The 20,715-nt window shown below is 37.6% G+C and overlaps 1 protein-coding gene across 2 annotated transcripts in view; it reads left to right on the forward strand.

Annotated features, from left to right (window-relative positions):
* Positions 1 to 20,715, forward strand: part of anxa11a (annexin A11a) — a 111,012-nt gene that overhangs the window by 18,792 nt on the left and 71,505 nt on the right. The window contains exons 2-4 of one of the 2 annotated variants that reach the window (XM_051923791.1): positions 8,332 to 8,437; positions 8,480 to 8,566; positions 20,283 to 20,383. In XM_051923791.1, coding sequence (XP_051779751.1) covers positions 8,341 to 8,437; positions 8,480 to 8,566; positions 20,283 to 20,383 — 285 coding nt within the window. In that variant the 5' untranslated portion in view covers positions 8,332 to 8,340. Of the gene's footprint in view, positions 1 to 8,331; positions 8,567 to 20,282; positions 20,384 to 20,715 lie in introns of both variants that reach the window. The other variant, XM_028795544.2, reaches the window with a different exon arrangement.

Raw genomic sequence — 20,715 nt, forward strand, 5'->3', positions numbered from 1 at the left:
CTTTCAGTTTAGTTAAGTTCACTTTAATTAGTTACTCAGAATATTTCAGAATAAGCAGCAGTTCTGTGGATGTAAATACCTTGATGAGAGAAGTCAGTGCAAGAGTTTGGTAACTGGGCATGAAGGTTTAGTTGGTGATACTGAAAATATGATTATAACTTTTAACAGCCTATTTTTGGAACAATTAAGATGCTGTGCAATTATATATCAGATTGCTGTTCCTTTATAGCATTTTGATCTGAAATGGCATCACTTAAAATTCTGGCTCTGTGTACACCCATTCCTTGTGACACATTGTTCGTTCAAACCTAGCCTATGAGGATTGGGGTTACATAATTCAGTGTATTGAGCAATTCTTCAAACACTTCTTAAATAGCAGTTAAAATTTAAAGTGCAAGATGGCTATTTTCAATAGACTTATAGCTTACAAACATATTGGTGTACAACTATTTTTACATAAGAAAATGCTTTTAACCATTAACATTAGCATTTTGTTACAGATTTCATGTGTATTTTAACAATAAACAACAGAAAGTTGATTTTTGTTTCCATTGTTTTCCATCAGCTGATGTCACTGTTTATGCTATCAGGTAGCCTACGTATGGACACCTAACCCACCTCTCCTCAGGTCCTATCGAAAACATATTTGTACTGTATAGTACACAAGAAAGTGCTTTTGAAACTTATTTTTGTTAAAGATTTCAAGTGCATTTTAATAAAAGCAACTAAAAGTTACCTTTTACTGTCATTGTTTTCCATCAGCTGATCTTGGTACAGTAGACCCACTTACCGCTAGCAAATGAGCCTCCGTGATTGTCTTTAAATTCATTTCTGGCCAGCACACACAAAGTGAGCAATTGGATGTTATCATCACTCAACACCATTGCCCATATAACTTAATATTGATGCCCACGGTGAAGATTCATGGAAGGTTTTGTCACAAGAAAAGTACTTCTGGCACTAAGTCCAGTTTGAGTATACCAAAGTAAAAGCTCTTGGCATGTTAATGTGATTCTCTGAGTGAAGAAGAACTTACCCTTAATGAGTTTCCAAATGTGTCAACATATTCTTATTGAACACACTTATTTCTGAACATCTTGGGTTTGAAATAAAGCATGTTAACTCATCATAAACAGAGGTACAACCAAAAGCACAACCACTTGTAGAGGATGCACACATGTGATGGAGAATGTAAATAATAATAACGTGGGTTTTGCCCTCTACCTAGCACCAGACATGCAAACTAATTTGTGCGCTTCTGCAAAATTTGAAGTTACGCTGCAATTTTTAGTTTTTCACTTATTTAAATAATTCTTAATTTATTGGACATGCCCGTTTTGTAACTTGAAGGCTGGTATGTAGAAGACTTATCGTATATATTATCTACTTTAATAAAAGGACAGATGTACAGTATGTGTTTGTGCATCTGCATGTCCATCAAGTTGCTAGGGTCCAGTTGCAAGCAATGGGAAAGTTGTCAGTCCGAAAAGTAACTTCCTGAAAAGTTTAACATATCTTGTGGGGTTCCAGTTGCAGCTGCCCTTGCTTCCCATTGTTTGTATAATTTCTCACTTACTCTGTCCCCTGGTCACAAACTAGTGTCTATGTTATATGCAATGCATTGTAAGGCATCATATCGCTGCCCATTATCAATCAAGTCGGTGTGGCTTCTTCAATTTCATAGAATTTACTTCTTAAAAATAACTCATTGGTTTTGAAGAATCCTAATAATGAACAAATTCAGTTTATAGTTGTCCACCGATTATATATTACCCCCTGTAAACAATATTCTTGGGGATTTTTATCTGACTCAAATTGTCACTTTTTCCACCCTGAGCACCCCACGTACATTTGTGCATAGATTTTGGGACTGTCCTGTGTTTAGTTTTTGGTCTGAGGTGTCTGATTTTCTTACTTCCACGTGCTCTAATACTGTTCCATTGCTTCACCTCATTTTCCTACTTCTAGACTTTTCCTCACTTCATTTATATATTATCCAGCAAAGGCTGTTTGCTTTAGACTAGAGGCAATTGCTGGCAACATTGCCCTTGTCTCTTTCTGGAAATTCTTTATTTTATTTTATTTTTTTTTTGGAAGTCTTCCTTTCTTAATCTTATTGTTTAGGAGTTGTCAGTGGCAAGAATCATTGTGGCATCTATCTCTTACTGATAAATGGCCAGATAAGCTACAGCTGGTCCAAGTATGGATGTACCAAGTTGCTGATCATATACTATATATAAACTACTAAAAAAAAATTAAAGAAACACTTTGAAAACACATCAGTTCTCAATGGGGGAAAAAAATCATGCTGGATATCTATACTGATACAGACTGTGTTAGGTATTAAAGGATGCCACATTGTTTGATGGAAATGAAAATTATCAACCTACAGAGAGCTGAATTCAAAGACACCCCCAAAATCAAAGTGAAAAAATGATGTGGCAGGCTAATCCATTTTGCCGAAATTTCATTGCAGCAACTCCAAATCATACTCCATAGTTTATGTGGCCCCCACATGCTTGTATGCATGCCTGACAACGGCAGGGCATGTTCCTAATGAAACGATGGATGGTGTCCTGGGGGATCTCCTCTCAGATCTGGACCAGGGCATCACTGAGCTCCAGGACAGTCCTAGGTGCAACTTGGCCATGTCGGATGGACCGAAACATAATGTCCCAGAGGTGTTCTATTGGATTTAGGTCAGGCAAGCATAGGGCCAGTGAATGGTATCAATTCCTTCATCCTCCAGGAACTACCTGCATACTCTTGCCACATGAGGCCAGGTATTGTCATGCACCGGGTGGAACCCAGGACCCACTCCACCAGCTTAGGGTCTGACAATGGGTCCAAGGATTTCATCCCAATGCCTAGTGACAGTCAAGGTGCCGTTGTCTAGCCTGTAGAGGTCTGTGCATCTCTCCATGAGATATAGGGAGGCATATCTCCATGGGTATGCCTCCCTAAACCATCACTGACCCACCACCTAATCGGTCATGTTGAGCAATGTTACAGGTGGCATAACGTTCTCCACGGCTTCTCTAGACCCTTTCACGTCTGTCACATTTGCTCAGGGTGAACGTGCTCTCATCTGGATGATCAGAATGGATGAATAGTAACTTTCTCAAATTAAATAAAGAAAAAACCGAAATCTTAGTGATTGGCAATAATGGATACAATGAGGCTATTCGAAATAAACTGGATGCATTAGGATTAAAAGTCAAATCGGAGGTAAAAAGCTTAGGGGTAACCGTTGATTGTAATCTGAATTTTAAATCGCATATTAATAAGATCACTAGGACAGCATTTTTTCACCTAAGGAACATAGCAAAAGTTAGACCTCTTATATCATCGAAAGATGCAGAGAAATTAGTTCATGCGTTTGTCTTTAGTCGGCTAGATTACTGTAATGCACTCTTCTCAGGACTACCCAAAAAAGACATCAATCGTTTGCAATTAGTGCAGAATGCAGCTGCTAGAATCCTTACCAGGAAAAGAAAATCCGAACACATTTCTCCAGTTTTGATGTCACTACACTGGTTACCTGTGTCATTCAGAATTGACTTTAAAATTCTGCTTATGGTTTATAAAGCTTTAAATAATCTCGCCCCGTCTTATATATCGGAATGTCTGACACCTTATATTCCAAATCGCAACCTCAGATCCTCAACTGAGTGTCTCCTTAGAATTCCAAGAGCAAAACTTAAAAGAAGTGGTGAGGCGGCCTTCTGCTGTTATGCACCTAAAATCTGGAATAGCCTGCCAGTAGGAATTCGCCAGGCTAATACAGTGGAGCACTTTAAAAAACTACTGAAAACACATTACTTTAACATGGCCTTCTCATAACTTCACTGTAATTTAATCCTGACACTCTGTATATCCAATTCATTATAATAACTATTCATTCAAAATTTGTACTAACCCCTACTCTCTCTTCTGTTTCCTTTTCCGGTGTCCTATTGGTGGTGGCTTGTGCCACCACCATCTACCCAAAGCACCATGACATTCCAACAATGATGGATGGATTAAAAGCCAGAAGTCTGTATAACCATCAGCATCAAGTGACTCCGTGAGAACCCTAACTACAAAGAGGACTATTTCATTTATGTTAGGTAGAATGCCCAGAGGGGACTGGGCGGTCTCGTGGCCTGGAACCCCTACAGATTTTATTTTTTTCTCCAGCCTTCTGGAGTTTTTTTTTGTTTTTTCTGTCCACCCTGGCCATCGGACCTTACTCCTTTTTATGTTAACTAAGGTTGTCTTATTTTAATTTCTTATTTGTCTTTTATTCTTCTTTTCTTCATTATGTAAAGCACTTTGAGCTACTTTTTGTATGAAAATGTGCTATATAAATAAATGTTGTTGTTGTTGTTGTTGATCTATGAAAAGCACAGGGCACCAGTGGCGGACCTGCCAATTCTGGTATTCTGTGGCAAATGCCAATCGAGCTCCACGGTGCCAGGCAGTGAGCACAGGACCCACTAGAGGACGTCGTGTCCTCAGGCCACCCTCATGAAGCCTGTTTCTGATTGTTTGGTCAGTGACATTTACACCAGTGGCCTGCTGGAGGTCATTTTGTAGGGCTGTGGCAGTGCTCATCCTATTTCTCCTTGCCCAATGGAGCAGATACCGGTCCTGCTGATGGGATAAGGACCTTCTATGGCCCTGTCCAGCTCTCCTAGAGTAACTGCCTGTCTCCTGGAATCTCCTCTATGCCCTTGACTGTGCTGGGAGACACAGCAAACCTTCTGGCAATGGCACATATTGATGCGCCATCCTGGAGAAGTTGGACTACCCGTGCAAGCTCTGTATGGTTCAGGTATCGCCTCATGCTATCAGTAGTGACACTGACCGTAGCCAAATGCAAAACGAGTGAAAAAACAGTCAGAAAAGATAAGGAGGGAAAAATGTCGGTGGCCTCCACCTGTTAAACCATTCCCGTTTTGGGGGTCGTCTCATTGTTGCCACACTAGTACACCTGTTGTTAATTTCATTAACACCAAAGCATCTGAAACTGATTAACAACCCCCTCTGCTACTTAACTGACCAGATCAATAGCACATAAGTTTCATTGATTGATGCTGTACTCTGATTAAAAAGTGTTCCTATATTTTTTTGAGCAGTATATATGTATGTATGTGTATGTATTGTGGGATATGGCCGGCCTTTCATCCCGGCCAATACCCCCAGGCCACCAGATGTAGCCCTCCCTGCAGCATGGAGGTGCCCCGAAGGCCAGCAGGGAATCCTGGATGATGGAGTTTTTATCCACTGGATACCATGGGGGCCGCTAGAGGATGCTGCAGGGAGGCACAGAGACTCTTACGTGCCCTATAACCTGGAAGTACGTCTTAGTCACAGCGACAGGAGGAATGATGTGCTTCTGGGATGAAGAAAAGGAGTTTTACCTGACCCGGAAGTGATAGAAAGTCACATGGACTGAAGGACAAACACTTCTGGGTCAAGGACTATAAAGGACTCTGGGAAATCCCTGATGGACGAGCTGAGTTGGGAGGCAGGGTGGCTAAGCGTCTGGGAGAGTGGAGGATTGTTATTGTTTATAGTATTGTGTAGTGATTTATGAATATTGTGGAGTGGAGGGTGCTTGGTGCACATTATTATTATAATAAAGTCAACTATTGGACTTTTATCTGGTGTCTGGCGTATTATCCGAGGGTTCAAGGGAGCGAGAGCATCCTTATCTGTCACAGTGTGTGTGTGTGTATGTGTGTGTATATATATATATATATATATATATATATATATAATATGTATGTGTGTGTGTGTGTGTGTGTGTGTGTGTGTGTGTGTGTGTGTGTATATATGCACAACTTCTCTCCCTCCAGTTTCTGTATTGTTGAACTCCTTAATAATCCTTCTAAGCTCTAGGAAGTTATTGACGACTTTGCATTTTAAGCATTTAATAAAAAAGTGCAAACTTAAATAATTTGCCGTTTTCTTGTCTGCATATTTTTAGCAATAGAAAGTCCTATTACACTTCACCTGCTTCTTGATTATGCTCTTATTTTACTACTAAATTACTACAAAGAATCTCTTTGGTTGTCTTTCACATTTTTGCAGTAATTCTTGTTAACTACTTTTTAAAGCTTTCCTAATATCCTTTTAAAACTTGCTATCATATCTTTTTAAATATCCTTTTAATAAAGTAATTTCATGATCAGCTTTCCTAATATCCTTTTTACTCAAGCTCTCATGGTAATGTATGCACCATGAGACCAATCTGCCTCATGTCTCAAAGTGACATTGTGAGCTTGCTCCAACTCTAGCGAACACTTTGTGTGAAGGTTATTGGTTCTTGCAAGTTCGTCGGCTTTCCTTTAATATAACAAAGACTTTAAATTGGTCTGGTATGAATAAGCACGGATGTGGTAGTGAAGCACACTAACAAAGGATGGCTGCCATTTCATGTTCAGTGCAAGGTGCCTGCACGTGCGGATGTGATTGTTCTCAATTGTTTCATTGGCTTTCTGCGGCATGTGATTAAGGCTCACGGAGATGGGAGTGTATATATACGGGTTGGCACAAAAAAAAAGGAGGAATCAAAGAAAAGGAGCAAAGAAAAGAGTCTATAGGGGACCGGGGACCGTTTGAAGACTAACCTTCAGACGGAAATGCCCACAAACAAACAGCAACTGAAAGCCGCTGCAGTAAAGGCCTGGCAGAGCATTAAAAAGAAGGAAACCCAGCATCTGGTGATGTCCATGAGTTCAAGACTTCAGGCTGTCATTGCCAGCAAAGGGTTTTCAACCAAGTATTAGAAATGGACAAACTAAATAACAGGAAATAAAATGTTCAATTACTTTTGAGCCCCTGAAATGAAGGGATTGTGTTAAAAAAAAATGTTTTAGTTGCCTCACATTTTTATGCAATCGTTTTGTTCACCCCACTGAATTAAAGCTGAAAGTCTGCACTTCAACTACATCTGAGTTGTTTCATTTAAAATTCATTGTGGTAATGTACCGAACCAAAATTAGAAAAAAGTTGTCTCTATCCGAATATTTATGGACCTAACTGTAATTATCGATTTAAATGCATTAAATTATCCTAGTCTTGATTTGAAGTCACGTTGCACAGGCCAGGGAAAATTGCATTTTATTTTCAAGTCCAGCATATTTTCACTTAATAAAGCAGAAAATTGTTCTAATCTTTCAAGACAAAATTTATAATAGACAGCTAATCTTCTTGAGAATTACATATAGTTATTGTGCAAGGTAAGAAGTAAAAATGTATGAGTTGTGCATGTTGGAGTTTTGTACAGATATGGTCATTGTTTCAGATAATGCCCATATCTCATGGGAAATGCATAGTCTAGGGCAAAAATACTGTGGGTGCACAGATCTGATTGCTGGGATTTATACCATAGGAAAGGTGATATATGGAGAATACCTAAATGCTTCATGTTTTTGTCAGACTAAAAGAGGAGGCTTGTGCTTTAAAACAGAATCAACCATGCCTGCTGTTCTCCTGCTTACAAGTGTAGCAGACTTAGAGATTACATACTGTTTATTCAGGTAAAGAATTTTAATAGTGGTAAAATAATTTGCAAGACATTGGCAGTCTGATAACCATCTTGCTGGCGAGTATCGAAAAGTCCTTTAAGGTAGCTTATGGACTAACTCTGTATTTATACTTTATCCTTGCTCTCTCTTTTTCTCAACAGAAAACTTCAATGAACCATTGTATGGTACCATCTAGCTCAATAGAAAAAAATTTCTGCCTGAGTATTGATTATAAAATAGTTAAAAGTAAAACTTTACCAAATATACAGGCCTTTTTTAAATAACAAAAATACAACTTGTCACATCTCGCCCTTCTTCCTTCACACTGATGTGCATGTGTGGAATATACTGTAGATCTTCTGCCAATTTCTAGATGAGCAAACAAAAAAAGACTGAAATTTCCAACTGAGAGCAGATTAAGTAAATTAGATGGCTGACAATTACTATATATTTGCATGTGAAATAAATATAAACAATGTTAGTTTTTTTTTTTTATTATTATATTATGCTGCCCTTGCTTCATTGTTACAGTATTTAAGAGAAATGATAAAGTTTTAGTGTATTTGTTAATATTCTTAACACATGTTTGGCAGTATGTTTTTTTTCTTATGGAGTTAGTGAAGCGTTGTATCAGAATGCACCTGGAACAGAAAAAAAGTTAAAGGTTATTTCCCACTGAAAAGGAAAGAAGGTAAGAGACCCAGTTTGCCAAAGCATTGTCTCTTACCCACATTCCATTTTAGTGTGGAAATAGCTTTTAACTGATAAATGTTTTTCTTTCTGTCTTTTAATTTAAATTTTTTTTATGTTGCAGCTGTAAGAGATGAGTTATCCGGGCTATCCTCCCCAAGCTGGTGGCTACCCTCCCCAAGCTGGTGGCTTCCCTCCCCAGGCCGGTGGCTACCCACCTCAACCAGGCAGTTATCCTCCACAATCTGGTGGCTACCCTCCGCAGCCAGGAGGATATCCTCCACAGTCTGGTGGCTACCCTTCGCAGCCAGGAGGATATCCTCCACAGTCTGGTGGATATCCACCTGTAGCTCCACCAGGTAAGGACATTTCAAATATGGTAGATTGTTTTTTCCTGAAAGAAAAAAATAAAAAAGAGGTAGATTTTAAGTATATAAAGTTTTCCCTACCAATGTTCTTGTAATAAATAATTATATAATAGTTGGCTAAGCTAAATAGTGGCTAATTTATTGTATTTGTTACTCTCTTAAAAGATAACAGGGCTACTGTATGTTGTTTCTTTAGAAGTCCTACAACCTTCCATATACGGCTATGCATCCTGTTTTCTGTCTAGAAATAGAGTCAGTGAGATTTATTTCCTTGTTAATAGTGGTATAAATGAAATGCATTGTATTCAGCATGGACTGTTGGCTCCATCGATGAGACAGGTACAGTTTTGGGAAATGCACTATAGAAAAGTTATTCCGCTTACAGTGCAGTCTCAAAGCTACACTGGCAACCACTCAACAACAACACAAATCAATTACAAGTAATAATTTTATACTTTCATTAACAAACCGTTTAGTACTGTAATAGGATCTGCTGGCTGATCCAAATGAGTATCGACATGGTAGATGTTGCTGTAGATGCTAGGACACAATCCTTCACTGTTATCTGATTTGCTGGTGGGGTGCCAACTGTGTCTGGGCTTTAGCAGTAGTGGAATTCTTAATGTCAGGGTTAGGTAACACTTTTTAACTTGTAACACTATACTGACTTAGCAATCCCTGTTTAACTAAGAGCTTCAAGTACATATTAATTTGTGATAGCAATACTAGTACAGTACAGAAGGTAAACATACGAAGCAATTAGTGGATGACTTGACACTGGACACTGTTTAGCTGCTTCAGCACTTCTCATTTGTTTGGTTTACATATTTTTTTCAGTCTTTTCATTTTTCCAAATAGAATTAAAATACTTCGACACCAAGATGGAATGATTAAGGTCACCAATCAGGGAGTATCTTTAGAACTGGGCAGCCAGATTATCCTTGATAGAATAGGGGATGGCACCTCTAGGGAATGGGTTGGGTTATTGGAGAGCAGGGATTGGGGAAGTCATGGTTTTGCTGTGCTGTATACAACACATTTACACTACTCACACACAACAAACCTGAAGAATAAAACCAAACAAACCCACTCCTATAATAAGATCCTTTATTACTTGTTTACTTTATATTCTTGCAGTGGGCATATTTCTGTATTACATTATGTTTGGTCTTGATAGAGTGCTATTTGACTCCACTTTACCGTTTTGTACTCTTTATTGTGTAGACTTTTTACAATGCCTCAAATTCCATAGACTTACCACTGTTTATAAGGTATTATACTTTAGCACCTCGGGTAATTACATAGAGTAAAAGGACAAGCAGGAGTCAAGTTACACATTATTCATAAAATAATAATGAAGCAAAGTACATGTGAATATTGGCAACTTTAACCTGATAAATGCTATATACAGTATATAGTTTCAGGTTGGCACACAGACTTATAGTTACCTAAATGTCTCTGGTCAAGTCATCATTTTTAGTCGGCTTTCTTCAGGATAGGCTTGCGTGGCTGTCTCAATATGGCTGCCGAGTTGTGCTCCTCATTGTGTTCTGTTCATGGCCATCGTGTGAGAGAGAGAGGGTGCACACACTGCCTTTTCACACCTGCCCTTCAGTAGTGGATACCATTTGTTTAGATGAAGCTTGCCAGCTAGGTTGTTTTATAGCCTTCCTGCGGATGATGTCTCATAGGCTCTAAGTCCAAAAACAGTCACCCTTGCCAAGCTGGTCTGAAGCTACATCACCCTCACCACAAATTCCTTATCCTAAGTCAATCCTAAAGACTGGGAGGTTTGGTTAGGTAAACATCAAAGAACTGCTGTCCTCATCAATGAAATAAAACACGAAACACTAAAATTACAATTGATATGTCTAGCTTACAAATAAAGACATACTCTGTATATTAAGTTGATAGATATTTTGTATCACTCCACCACACACGGCTGTCTAACCACTTTGACACTGCCTCTATATACAATAACTCAATTGAATTAGAAAGACCCATAAAGCCATTCAGAGCATATTTTATTCATGGTGCTGTATTATACTCAAACAGTCCTACACTTGCATAAGTTGTGCCTGCTCCAAGTCCTGGCCTGGGGTGACACCCTAACTGTTTTCATTCAATTTTCAGAATAGTCACTGTTTAATAATTGTTTAAACAATTCGATATCGACTCTGCAAGTCTCAAGATTGATCTTATGAATCACTATCATGCTCAATTACTATATGTACATTTTTGCTTATCTCTGTTTTTGGTGTCCGATCCTGTAGGTGTTACCCGTTAAGGTTTTCTACAGAAAAAGCACTTTACATCGCATAGAATGAGAAGGGTCTGGCTGCAGGTAGGACTGCATAAAAGGGTAGTCCTCCCTTAACTGAAATCTGTGTCTTTGGCACTTAAACCAGATGCGTGGACTTCCTACAGATTAAAACAGTAAGGAACTGAATAAAACCAAGGCCATATGTAAGCTTTGCAGCTAAGAAGTTAAGTATTGTTGTAACACAACAAATTTGAGAAATCATTTACCCTGACATCACCCATAATCTAGGTGTGTAATGGTTCCCAAACTGAGACTGAAATCTCGATTCAAACGTCCACGGTCTCGGAACTGTGACACCTCCCACCCCGCTGCCACCGCTTTAGCTGCAGCTTGTTCAGCTATCATTATGTTGTAGAATTCATCTCTTATTTCACAATTAATAGTATAACACATGCAAATCATGGAATTAGTATTCTATTTAAAGTTAAGGCAAGTGCTATATTTAGTAAATAGTCAGTCCTTAACTTTTGCAGGGATTACATTCCTAGGAAACAGTGCAAAAGTTGACGTTGCGAATGTTAATACATTGAACCTGTGGGAAATTGGTTAGGTTTCAGTGACAAACAAAAACTGTAATCATTTGCTGCAGATTGCTCAAAATACACTTTTCTTCATGTAATTCTTTAAAACATTATTTTTTGACAATATGCAATAACACAGTAACCATGAAATAACTCATAAAATGCAGTACAGAAAAATTCAAATTCGTAACATGCAAAAAAAACCCCACATTTTTCTCAATAGTCATTCCCTAGAATTCAGTAACCTTTTGCACTTAAAAAAACAACTTTAGTCTCTGCTGCCGGAAGACAGTGCTATGGGTGAGGTCTCAACATCACTTCTCCTGCACAGCTGGTGGATGGTGTTAGAGATCAAGAAGGATACACCAGCTTTAAATAATCCGTCACCAACGCCTGCTTTGTGCACTGATTGATCCTTAAGGGATTTGGTTTATGGGAGCATAGCACTAGAGAGTTAATTTTTAATGTCTAGCCAGCCGGTTGATTTTTTAACTTGTTAACAAGAACACCAGACTCACGACCGACATTAATTTCATTAAGAACTGAAGTTTTCATTACACCGGCTCAAAGTTTATTAAAACACCTTTATTTTCTCTCAAAGCCACATCACTGACTGTACGCTTGGGCTTAAGGCCCGAAGGACGTGTGCTATGCTTTTGGGATGTAATTGCAAAACTTGATTTAAAAAAAAAAACACAAAACCATGAAAATATGCAAAAAAATGCATGGGGGGATGTTTCCTCTATATAATGGTTTGGTGATCAAGACAGATATTGTATCAAATTCAGTCCCCCTTGTCAGAAATGTCAATCAAACTTTGAAATCTGTGAAGTTTCGCGAGCAGGGCTTGTCCAGAAATCTATACTAGAGTACCATTCTCTTGATTACCGTTCTCCAAACTTTTTTCTGTACAGTGCATAGCTGTGATGACGTTGAATACATGAGGTAGCCAATGTAAAAGTAAAGAAGTTGCAAAAAAAAAAAATAAAAAGTGTAGACCCATCTGCATTTCAGTCAAAATGTGTTGCCCTAAACTTTATAACAAAATTAAAGCTAAATTGCTGGAGATTTTGAGCAATGCCAAATTCATTGCTTTAACTACAAATGTGTGGACCTCCAGTGCAAGACAGAGCTTCATTACAATCACGGTGCACTGCTGTACTGCAACTCGGTAATTTCATAAACTGTTCTCCAGATGTGCACTTTATATTAAAGTCACACAACCTGTCAGATATACTAATGGAAAATTGAAAGACCAAACAACATCATTCCTGTGGCAACAGATAATGGCAAGAGCATTTTGAATGCAGTTGAAGCGGCTGGATTTCAACCACACATTTGATGCTTTGCACATACAGTTAACCTGACATAACAGAAGGGAATGGGCATTAAACAGATAGCCTGGCTGTTACATAGAGTGAGAAAAGTGGTCACTTTTTTCCATTGCAGCACCACTGCTGTATCAGTGCTAAAGGAAAAACAAGATGCTCCAGCTTCATTCACACAAGCTTATTGATATGTTTGAGCACTACCTTAAACAGCAGGGTGCAGTTTTCTCAGCACTTACAGACAGTATTATTAAGAGGAATATTAAGGATATTGTTGCTGTGTCTGATGAAGATGTAAAAATAGCTGAGGACATGGTTCATTCTCTCAAACCACTGAAAATGGTGGCAACTCTGCTGAGCACTGAACAGCTGCAAACCGTTTCAATGATAATGCCACTGAAACACACAATCCTGGCACCTGTGAAACTATCCTTCAGCAGTTGTGAAAGATGACAAATTTGCCATTGCCTCTGACTTCAACAACAGATACCCCGACTGGTCAACAGTTATTCAGTTTATTCATGTTAGCACTATACTTGCTTGACCCATGATTTAAATTTCAACATCTGTCCCCAGTAAGATGATTCTGTCTAGTGCAGGGGACTTTGTCACAGCACAGAGAGTAAGCCTTTCACCTGAGAATGTGGACATGATGGTGTTCTTGAAGAAAAACTTAAAACTTAATTGAAGCATTTCCACAAAAATGTGTAGTAAACTGAAGGCACCAACCTCTCATTTCTAACTGGGTTTTGTATTTTTTTATTTATTTTGTTTACTTAGACTGGCCTTAAGACAATTGCTATTTATTTTTGTTTACGTGGTTAATTTATTTGAAGTTAATTTAATCTACCATGTTCTTTGGTATTGTCTTTAGTGTTTGTAATTGTTGCTGATTTAATAAGAACCCAATTATGTTTTGTTTTTTTCCTTAACAAAAAAGAGGTATGAACTAAACCGTGGATCGAAAATCGAAGTCTGAACCAAACCATGGATTTGCAGAATCATTACACCCTTACCATAAACATAATCTCAGTTGACATCCAAATGAGTAAAGACTACACGATACCAATTTGACCATGTTTGCAAAGTAGCCGATGTGAGTATCTCCATAAGCTGCACCACACAGATCATATTAGTGGCATTGTTAATCATGATGGACGGTTCTTTGTCTTTTATTTTCCATTTATCCAGTACCTCTGTCAACAAACATCAGCTCTAGATCTTCATTTTAAAACTTTTTTTTTTTTGTCTGAGGAGGAAGCGTAAAGACACATTTTCAAAAACTGATTAACGCGACTGCTATACATGAGCAACTGAAGATACTGTATGTGTATCTTTTAGAATTATAGAAGGACATGAGTCTTCCCGCTGTTTCTTTAATTTCGACTAATTCAGGAATATTTTAAATGTCAAACGGGAATAAATTTGCCTAACAGTTACAGTGGGTACGGAAAGTATTCAGACCCCCTTCAATTTTTTACTCTTTGTTATATTGCAGCCATTTGCTAAAATCATTTAAATTAATTTTTTTCCTCATTAATGTACACACAGCACCCCATATTGACAGACAAAAAAAAGAATTTTTGAAATTGTTGCAGATTTATTAAAAAAGAAAAACTGAAATATCACATGGTCCTAAGTATTCAGACCCTTTGCTCAGTATTTAGTAGAAGCACACTTTTGAGCTAATACAGCCATGAGTCTTCTTGGGAAAGATGCAACAAGTTTTTCACACCTGGATTTGGGGATCCTCTGCCATTCCTCCTTGCAGATCCTCTCCAGTTCTGTCAGGTTGGATGGTAAACGTTGGTGGACAGCCATTTTTAGGTCTCTCCAGAGATGCTCAATTGGGTTTAAGTCAGGGCTCTGGCTGGGCCATTCAAGAACAGTCACAGAGTTGTTGTGAAGCCACTCCTTCGTTATTTTAGCTGTGTGCTTAGGGTCATTGTCTTGTTGGAAGGTAAACCTTCGGCCCAGTCTGAGGTCCTTAGCACTCTGGAGAAGGTTTTTGTCCAGGATATCCCTGTACTTGGCCGCATTTATCTTTCCCTCGATTGCAACCAGTCGTCGAGTCCCTGCAGCTGAAAAACACCCCCACAGCATGATGCTGCCACCGCCATGCTTCACTGTGGGGACTGTATTGGACAAGTGATGAGCAGTGCCTGGTTGTCTCCACACATACCGCTTAGAATTAAGGCCAAAAAGTTCTATCTTGGTCTCATCAGACCAGAGAATCTTATTTCTCACCATCTCAAGAGTCCTTCGGGTGTCTTTTAGCAAACTCCATGCGGGCTGTCATGTGTCTTGCACTGAGGAGAGGCTTCCGACAGGCCACTCCCCTGACTGGTGGAGGGCTGCAGTGATGGTTGACTTTCTACAACTTTCTCCCATCTCCTGACTGCATCTCTGGAGCTCAGCCAAAGTGATCTTTGGGTTCTTCTTTACCTCTCTCACCAAGGCTCTTCTCCCCTGGTAGCTCAGATTGGCCGGACAGCCAGCTCTAGGAAGGGTTCTGGTCGTCCCAAACGTCTTCCATTTAAGGATTATGGAGGCCACTGTGCTCTTGGGAACCTTAAGTGCAGCAGAAATTTTTTTGTAACCTTGGCCAGATCTGTGCCTTGCCACAATTCTGTCTCTGAGCTCTTCAGGCAGTTCCTTTGACCTCATGATTCTCATTTGCTCTGACATGCATTGTGAGCTGTAAGGTCTTATATAGACAGGTGTGTGGCTTTCCTAATCAAGTCCAGTCAGTATAATCAAACACAGCTGGACTCAAATGAAGGTGATCTCAAGGATGATGAGAAGAAATGGAAAGCACCTGAGTTAAATATATGAGTGTCTCAGCTAAGTGTCTGAATACTTAGGACCATGTGATATTTCAGTTTTTCTTTTTTAATAAATCTGCAACAATTTCAAAAATTCTTTTTTTGTCTGTCAATATGGGGTGCTGTGTGTACATTAATGAGGAACAAAATTAATTTAAATGATTTTAGCAAATGGCTGCAATATAACAAAGAGTGAAAAATTGAAGGGGGTCTGAATACTTTCCGTACCCACTGTATGTTGAAGGGTGTCTACATGGAGATTCATAACACACAAATAGGATACTTAATAACATACTTATTATTTAAAAAGTAATATTTGACTATTTTATAATATTATTTGCAAGCTGATATACAGTAGATGTTTTATAAAGAAGATGCCATTGCATTATATTAAAACAAAGAGCACCCCCATAATATATGTAGACTCTAATGTGGCGATACATACAGTATGTTAATTAAATTATCATGCAGTGCTGCAAAAATTTTTTTATTATTATTTATTTATGTATTTTTTAAGGAGCAATTATATTTTGTTCTACATCTTCTAAATACTGATGTTAACTGTTCATTAGTAATAAAGTATTTCTTCTTAAATGTCATTCCATGCTTATACACGTTATGAAGTCGCTATATAGACAACCTTCAAATAAAGTGTTAATGAAATTTGTTACATTATATTAATGTTTTCTATGCATATTTAGGTAATTTCTAAAATGGCAACCGCTTCAAATATATCGGTGCACACTATTTCACTCAAGATAAAATCGAAATTGAATCTAATCATGGCATTGTGAATTGGAGTTGAATTGATTAGGGACATCAGTGCCAATACCAAGCCCAAATACAGAATATGCATTGAAAGATCTGTACTCCCTGATACTTTCTACTACGACTAGCATACTACTCTGTTGATGAAATGAGAATAAAGTCATGTTTAAAATAGGAGACGGATGATAATTTTTAAACAATTAATTGGGACACCAAAATTGGGCAAGAGATACGTAACTGCCCCAGGAAATATGGGACATCTGGTAACACTAATTCAGAACCATTTTTGAAGATGCTAAAAATGATTGAGTGCCAGAATTGTCTGTGATTTTTTTTGTCCCTCAAAATTTAGATTTCTGGGCAAGAAGAGAATAATTAGAAAGGCCAGTAGCAGTTAGGAGGTAGAAGTAGAGGTTTTTAATGACGAAGATTCTACAAATATTGTGCATAACAGGAATCCTAAACACTCCACTAAATCCTGACCAATGTGATAGTATGTCAGGAAGTGCCAAAACCATGCACTAGTCTTAGCTTTGGAATGTGTTAATTGTGCTTGTTACTTTTTAGTTCTTTGTATGTTGTTCCTTCATCTTCATTTTGCACAGTTTAAGAGAAGCTAGCATCATAATGGTGAGCCAAGATTAGCTTCAGTAAAAGAAGTAAGCAGCTTCTAATCACTAAGAGCAGTTTTGCCAGGAAGTAATTGATTTGGTGATATTTTTTTATTCAGCAAAAACTTTTTTTTTCTTCAGAACTTATAAAAAAGCATAATGTCTCATTTCAGTATATGGTTTCTATACGCAGATGTTCATGTCAGGTACTGAAGGTAAGAGAGGTTCAAGCCTTTTATTGCTTTGGCTTTCTGGCATTTTAGACCGTTCTTGGTTTGCACAGTTTGCTGTGTTATTTATATAATTTGATCTTGCACTTATGCTTTGGTAACTCATACATGCTAGTTAAATTGACAACTTTTGAGTTTTACATTTTTTAAGTAGATCTGGCTTTTTGTGGTCCATGTTTTCCAAAGTGTCTGCCTGGTCAGAAAATCTGTCATTTAGCCAGACAATCTAATAAGATGTTGGGGTATGCAGAGTTTAACCTGCTCTTATTGGTGACACTTCCTATAATATTATGATTGATTTTGATCAAGTGCAGAACATAACTTGTATTTTTGCATCTTTGCATGAATGCATGTTGAATATCTTCAGACGCAAGTAGAAACATTGAGCCAGTCACAGGTTTTTTTTGTTTTTGGGTAGACTAGTTAGACTGAAGCTCATAAGTAAGAATTTATCCCAGGTAAACATTCTCAAATGCATGTTGAATACCTTCAGACGTACTGTAAGTAGACAGAATGAGCCAATCACAGGTGTTTTGTTGTTTGGGTAGACTAGTTGTAATGGTGTACTAAATTAGACTGAAGCTTATAAGAGAGAATTTACCACAGGCAAACATTCTCGGAGGATGTGATTTCAGTTAAAAAAAAAAAAAGGTATTAGATTGTCAATTCAAGATTATAAAAGATGTCAGATTAAAAATCTCACAACACTTTGCCTTCTAAATACCTTGTTGCATTAGACTTTTCCCAGGATTTTTGAGTCGTAGCATTTGATTTACATAATATTAGCACGTTGAAGGCTCACTCCTATGGAGTTCAGTTGCCTAGTGTCACATACTGAGAAACTCATTCTAACTAGACCACTACTTACACAAACATGTTTGATTTTGTCTTTAGTTGTATGGCAGGACTCTGTGTATAAGAGCTAAAAACCAATGAATGCTCAAAAGGAAGTGTAATGCATATAATCCAGTGATGAGAAATAAGAATTGTGGGTGTTTTTGACCTTACAAACAGAAGAGAAGCTTATCTGTCTGATGCCTTATGTTTTAGGTACCACAGCAGAATAGGAAAAAAGAAAGGAAAAATAAGGGTCCAAAAATTGTAGCTAAACTAGTTGTGCATGTTAAGCATACATCCATAAATTATGTTACTGCTTGTCAGAAAAAGGACCAAGCACTATTTCCTGGAAAGTTGGCACGCATTTGCTAAATTTGACATACATAGTGCTTTTCAGCCATGTAAACTGATATGGTTTAACAGCTGCATTTGGCTGGTCTGGCTTACTTAGCAACTAAACATCACGTAATGTGACATCAGTTTAAGATAATCATTAGAGGGCAGTAGCCCTAATACTTACAGCACAGTGGGTATCAATGTAAGATTTCAGTAGTACAGTAGTAGGAAAAAAAAGCATGTACCTCATTTTGAAAGTGTAACAAGAATAGAATAGCTTTGAAGAAAATGAAGTAATACAAGTGAATAATAACACTGGTCTACAAAAAAATATTTTTTGTTTGCAACTGGGAACTTCAGAGCAGCTCTTTATTAAGTTTTTTACACTGATTTCATAAATGAAATCGGAATTAAGCTAGCACGTCAGGTTTTTGAAAAACACATCATTGACGTTTTGACACTTTTGAGTATAATATATCAACATGATATCTGGAGTTTGGACTATGTCCCACCAAAATTATTTTGATGTGTTTATTCTGAAAACAAACCAGGCGATGATACCAGAGACACGTTAAAGCATATTTATGTCAATTTACCTCAATATAAAAGTGAAGTCAGCATGCCCAAAAATGTTGGAGACACTCGCTTTTGCGCTTGTACTGCACATCTGTCTCTCTTTGCAAGAACCAACAGTAGTCACCCATCATGCTCGGAGTGAATTTTCCCCGATATCAGTTTTCCATCACCTTTTATATCTTGATGAAATCTTTCCCTATACTCATTGCTGGCATCGCCCAGATTTGGTGGATAAAAGTCAAGATGAGAATGTAAAACATGCATCTTCAGTGACATTCTGGGTCCCATAAGCTGATACGCTTTCAGCAGGTTCTCCACATGCTCAGCATTATTCTCTGCTCTGTGACTACCAAGAAAATTCTGGACAACCCATACGAATGTTTCCCATGCTGCTGATTCAGTGGGCTTCAGTTTCCTTTTGAACTCATCGTCCAGCATCAGTTCACGGATTTCAGGAACAACAAAAACACCTTCCGTAATTTTGGCATCACTTTTCTTGAGACCAAACTTATTTCTTAAATGCTGAAAAGCATCGCAGTTTCTGTCCATTGCCTTGACAAAATTTTCAAAGTAATGGTGAATCTAACGAACAGAATGTCCTGAAATGCAATGTTATGTTTAATAGTAAAACCTCTACCTATTGGACCATCATGTCTGAGTTGTGTCATTATGCTTTAGAGTTATAAGACCTGGTAATCAGTAACAAATATTTTTTCTGCTAATTAAAAATGAATAATTTCTAAATAAAATTAATAATGACAAGGTAAACAACTCACAGCTGTTAGTAACGTGTGGCAAATTATTTTATCTCAACAGCATCCCTAGTGGAATTACCAGTATTTATCAAAATAGTTATCCGCCTTTACTGTCCAGTCACCCTAATTGTCCAAGACCTGGAACATCATAACTAAAAAACGGGACGTGCTGGGCGAAAATGGTTTTCAGATTTGGAGTCAGCAAGTGAAACCTGTTAAATAAAGGTGAAAGACTCCCAGTAGCAAAATGCTTGTTGACCAGTGTAATATGATCTTGTATATATAATAATAATAATCATAGACTATATTGTTTTATTTAGAAAAAAGTATTTTTTCCTGCATACAAATTAGCTCTATAGTGTGATTTGTTTATTCTTATTGAAATTAAACTGTTCAGTTTTCTAATTTGTCTTTTTTACTGTTAAAATATAAAATGTTATATGTAAAGCTCATTAAGACCATATATTCTAGTAAAATATCTTTTTTATATATATATATATATATATATATATATATATATATATATATATATATATAAACAGCACCAAAATATCCCATATCTATCATGATGACATTTTATTATTATTTGCTGTCTAGGTGGTAGTTCTCCATGGGGTAGTGGATTTCCTAATCCTTCTGCAATTGGACTTGATAGTTTGTCAAATCCTGCCTTCAGCTCTTCTTACATCTCGGGGATGGTAAGCAAGAATCTGAAATAAGAAAGTAGAATTTTGTTCTGTGTGATGCCCCTTTTTCTTTTCAGAACTTAAGATGTTATCTTTTCATTTTTAACTGTGTGCTAATATATAAGCAGCTGGATCTTAACATAAACACTGTACATCTTGCTATGTTACTAGAAAGACATTAAGCCTTTCACATACAGTGCATCCGGAAAGTATTCACAGCGCATCACTTTTTCCACATTTTGTTATGTTACAGCCTTATTCCAAAATGGATTAAATTAAATTTTTTCCTCAGAATTCTACACACAACACCCCATAATGACAACATGAAAAAAGTTTACTTGAGG

This window comes from Erpetoichthys calabaricus, chromosome 2, assembly GCF_900747795.2.
Source record: "Erpetoichthys calabaricus chromosome 2, fErpCal1.3, whole genome shotgun sequence".
Taxonomy (NCBI): Eukaryota; Metazoa; Chordata; class Cladistia; order Polypteriformes; family Polypteridae; genus Erpetoichthys; species Erpetoichthys calabaricus.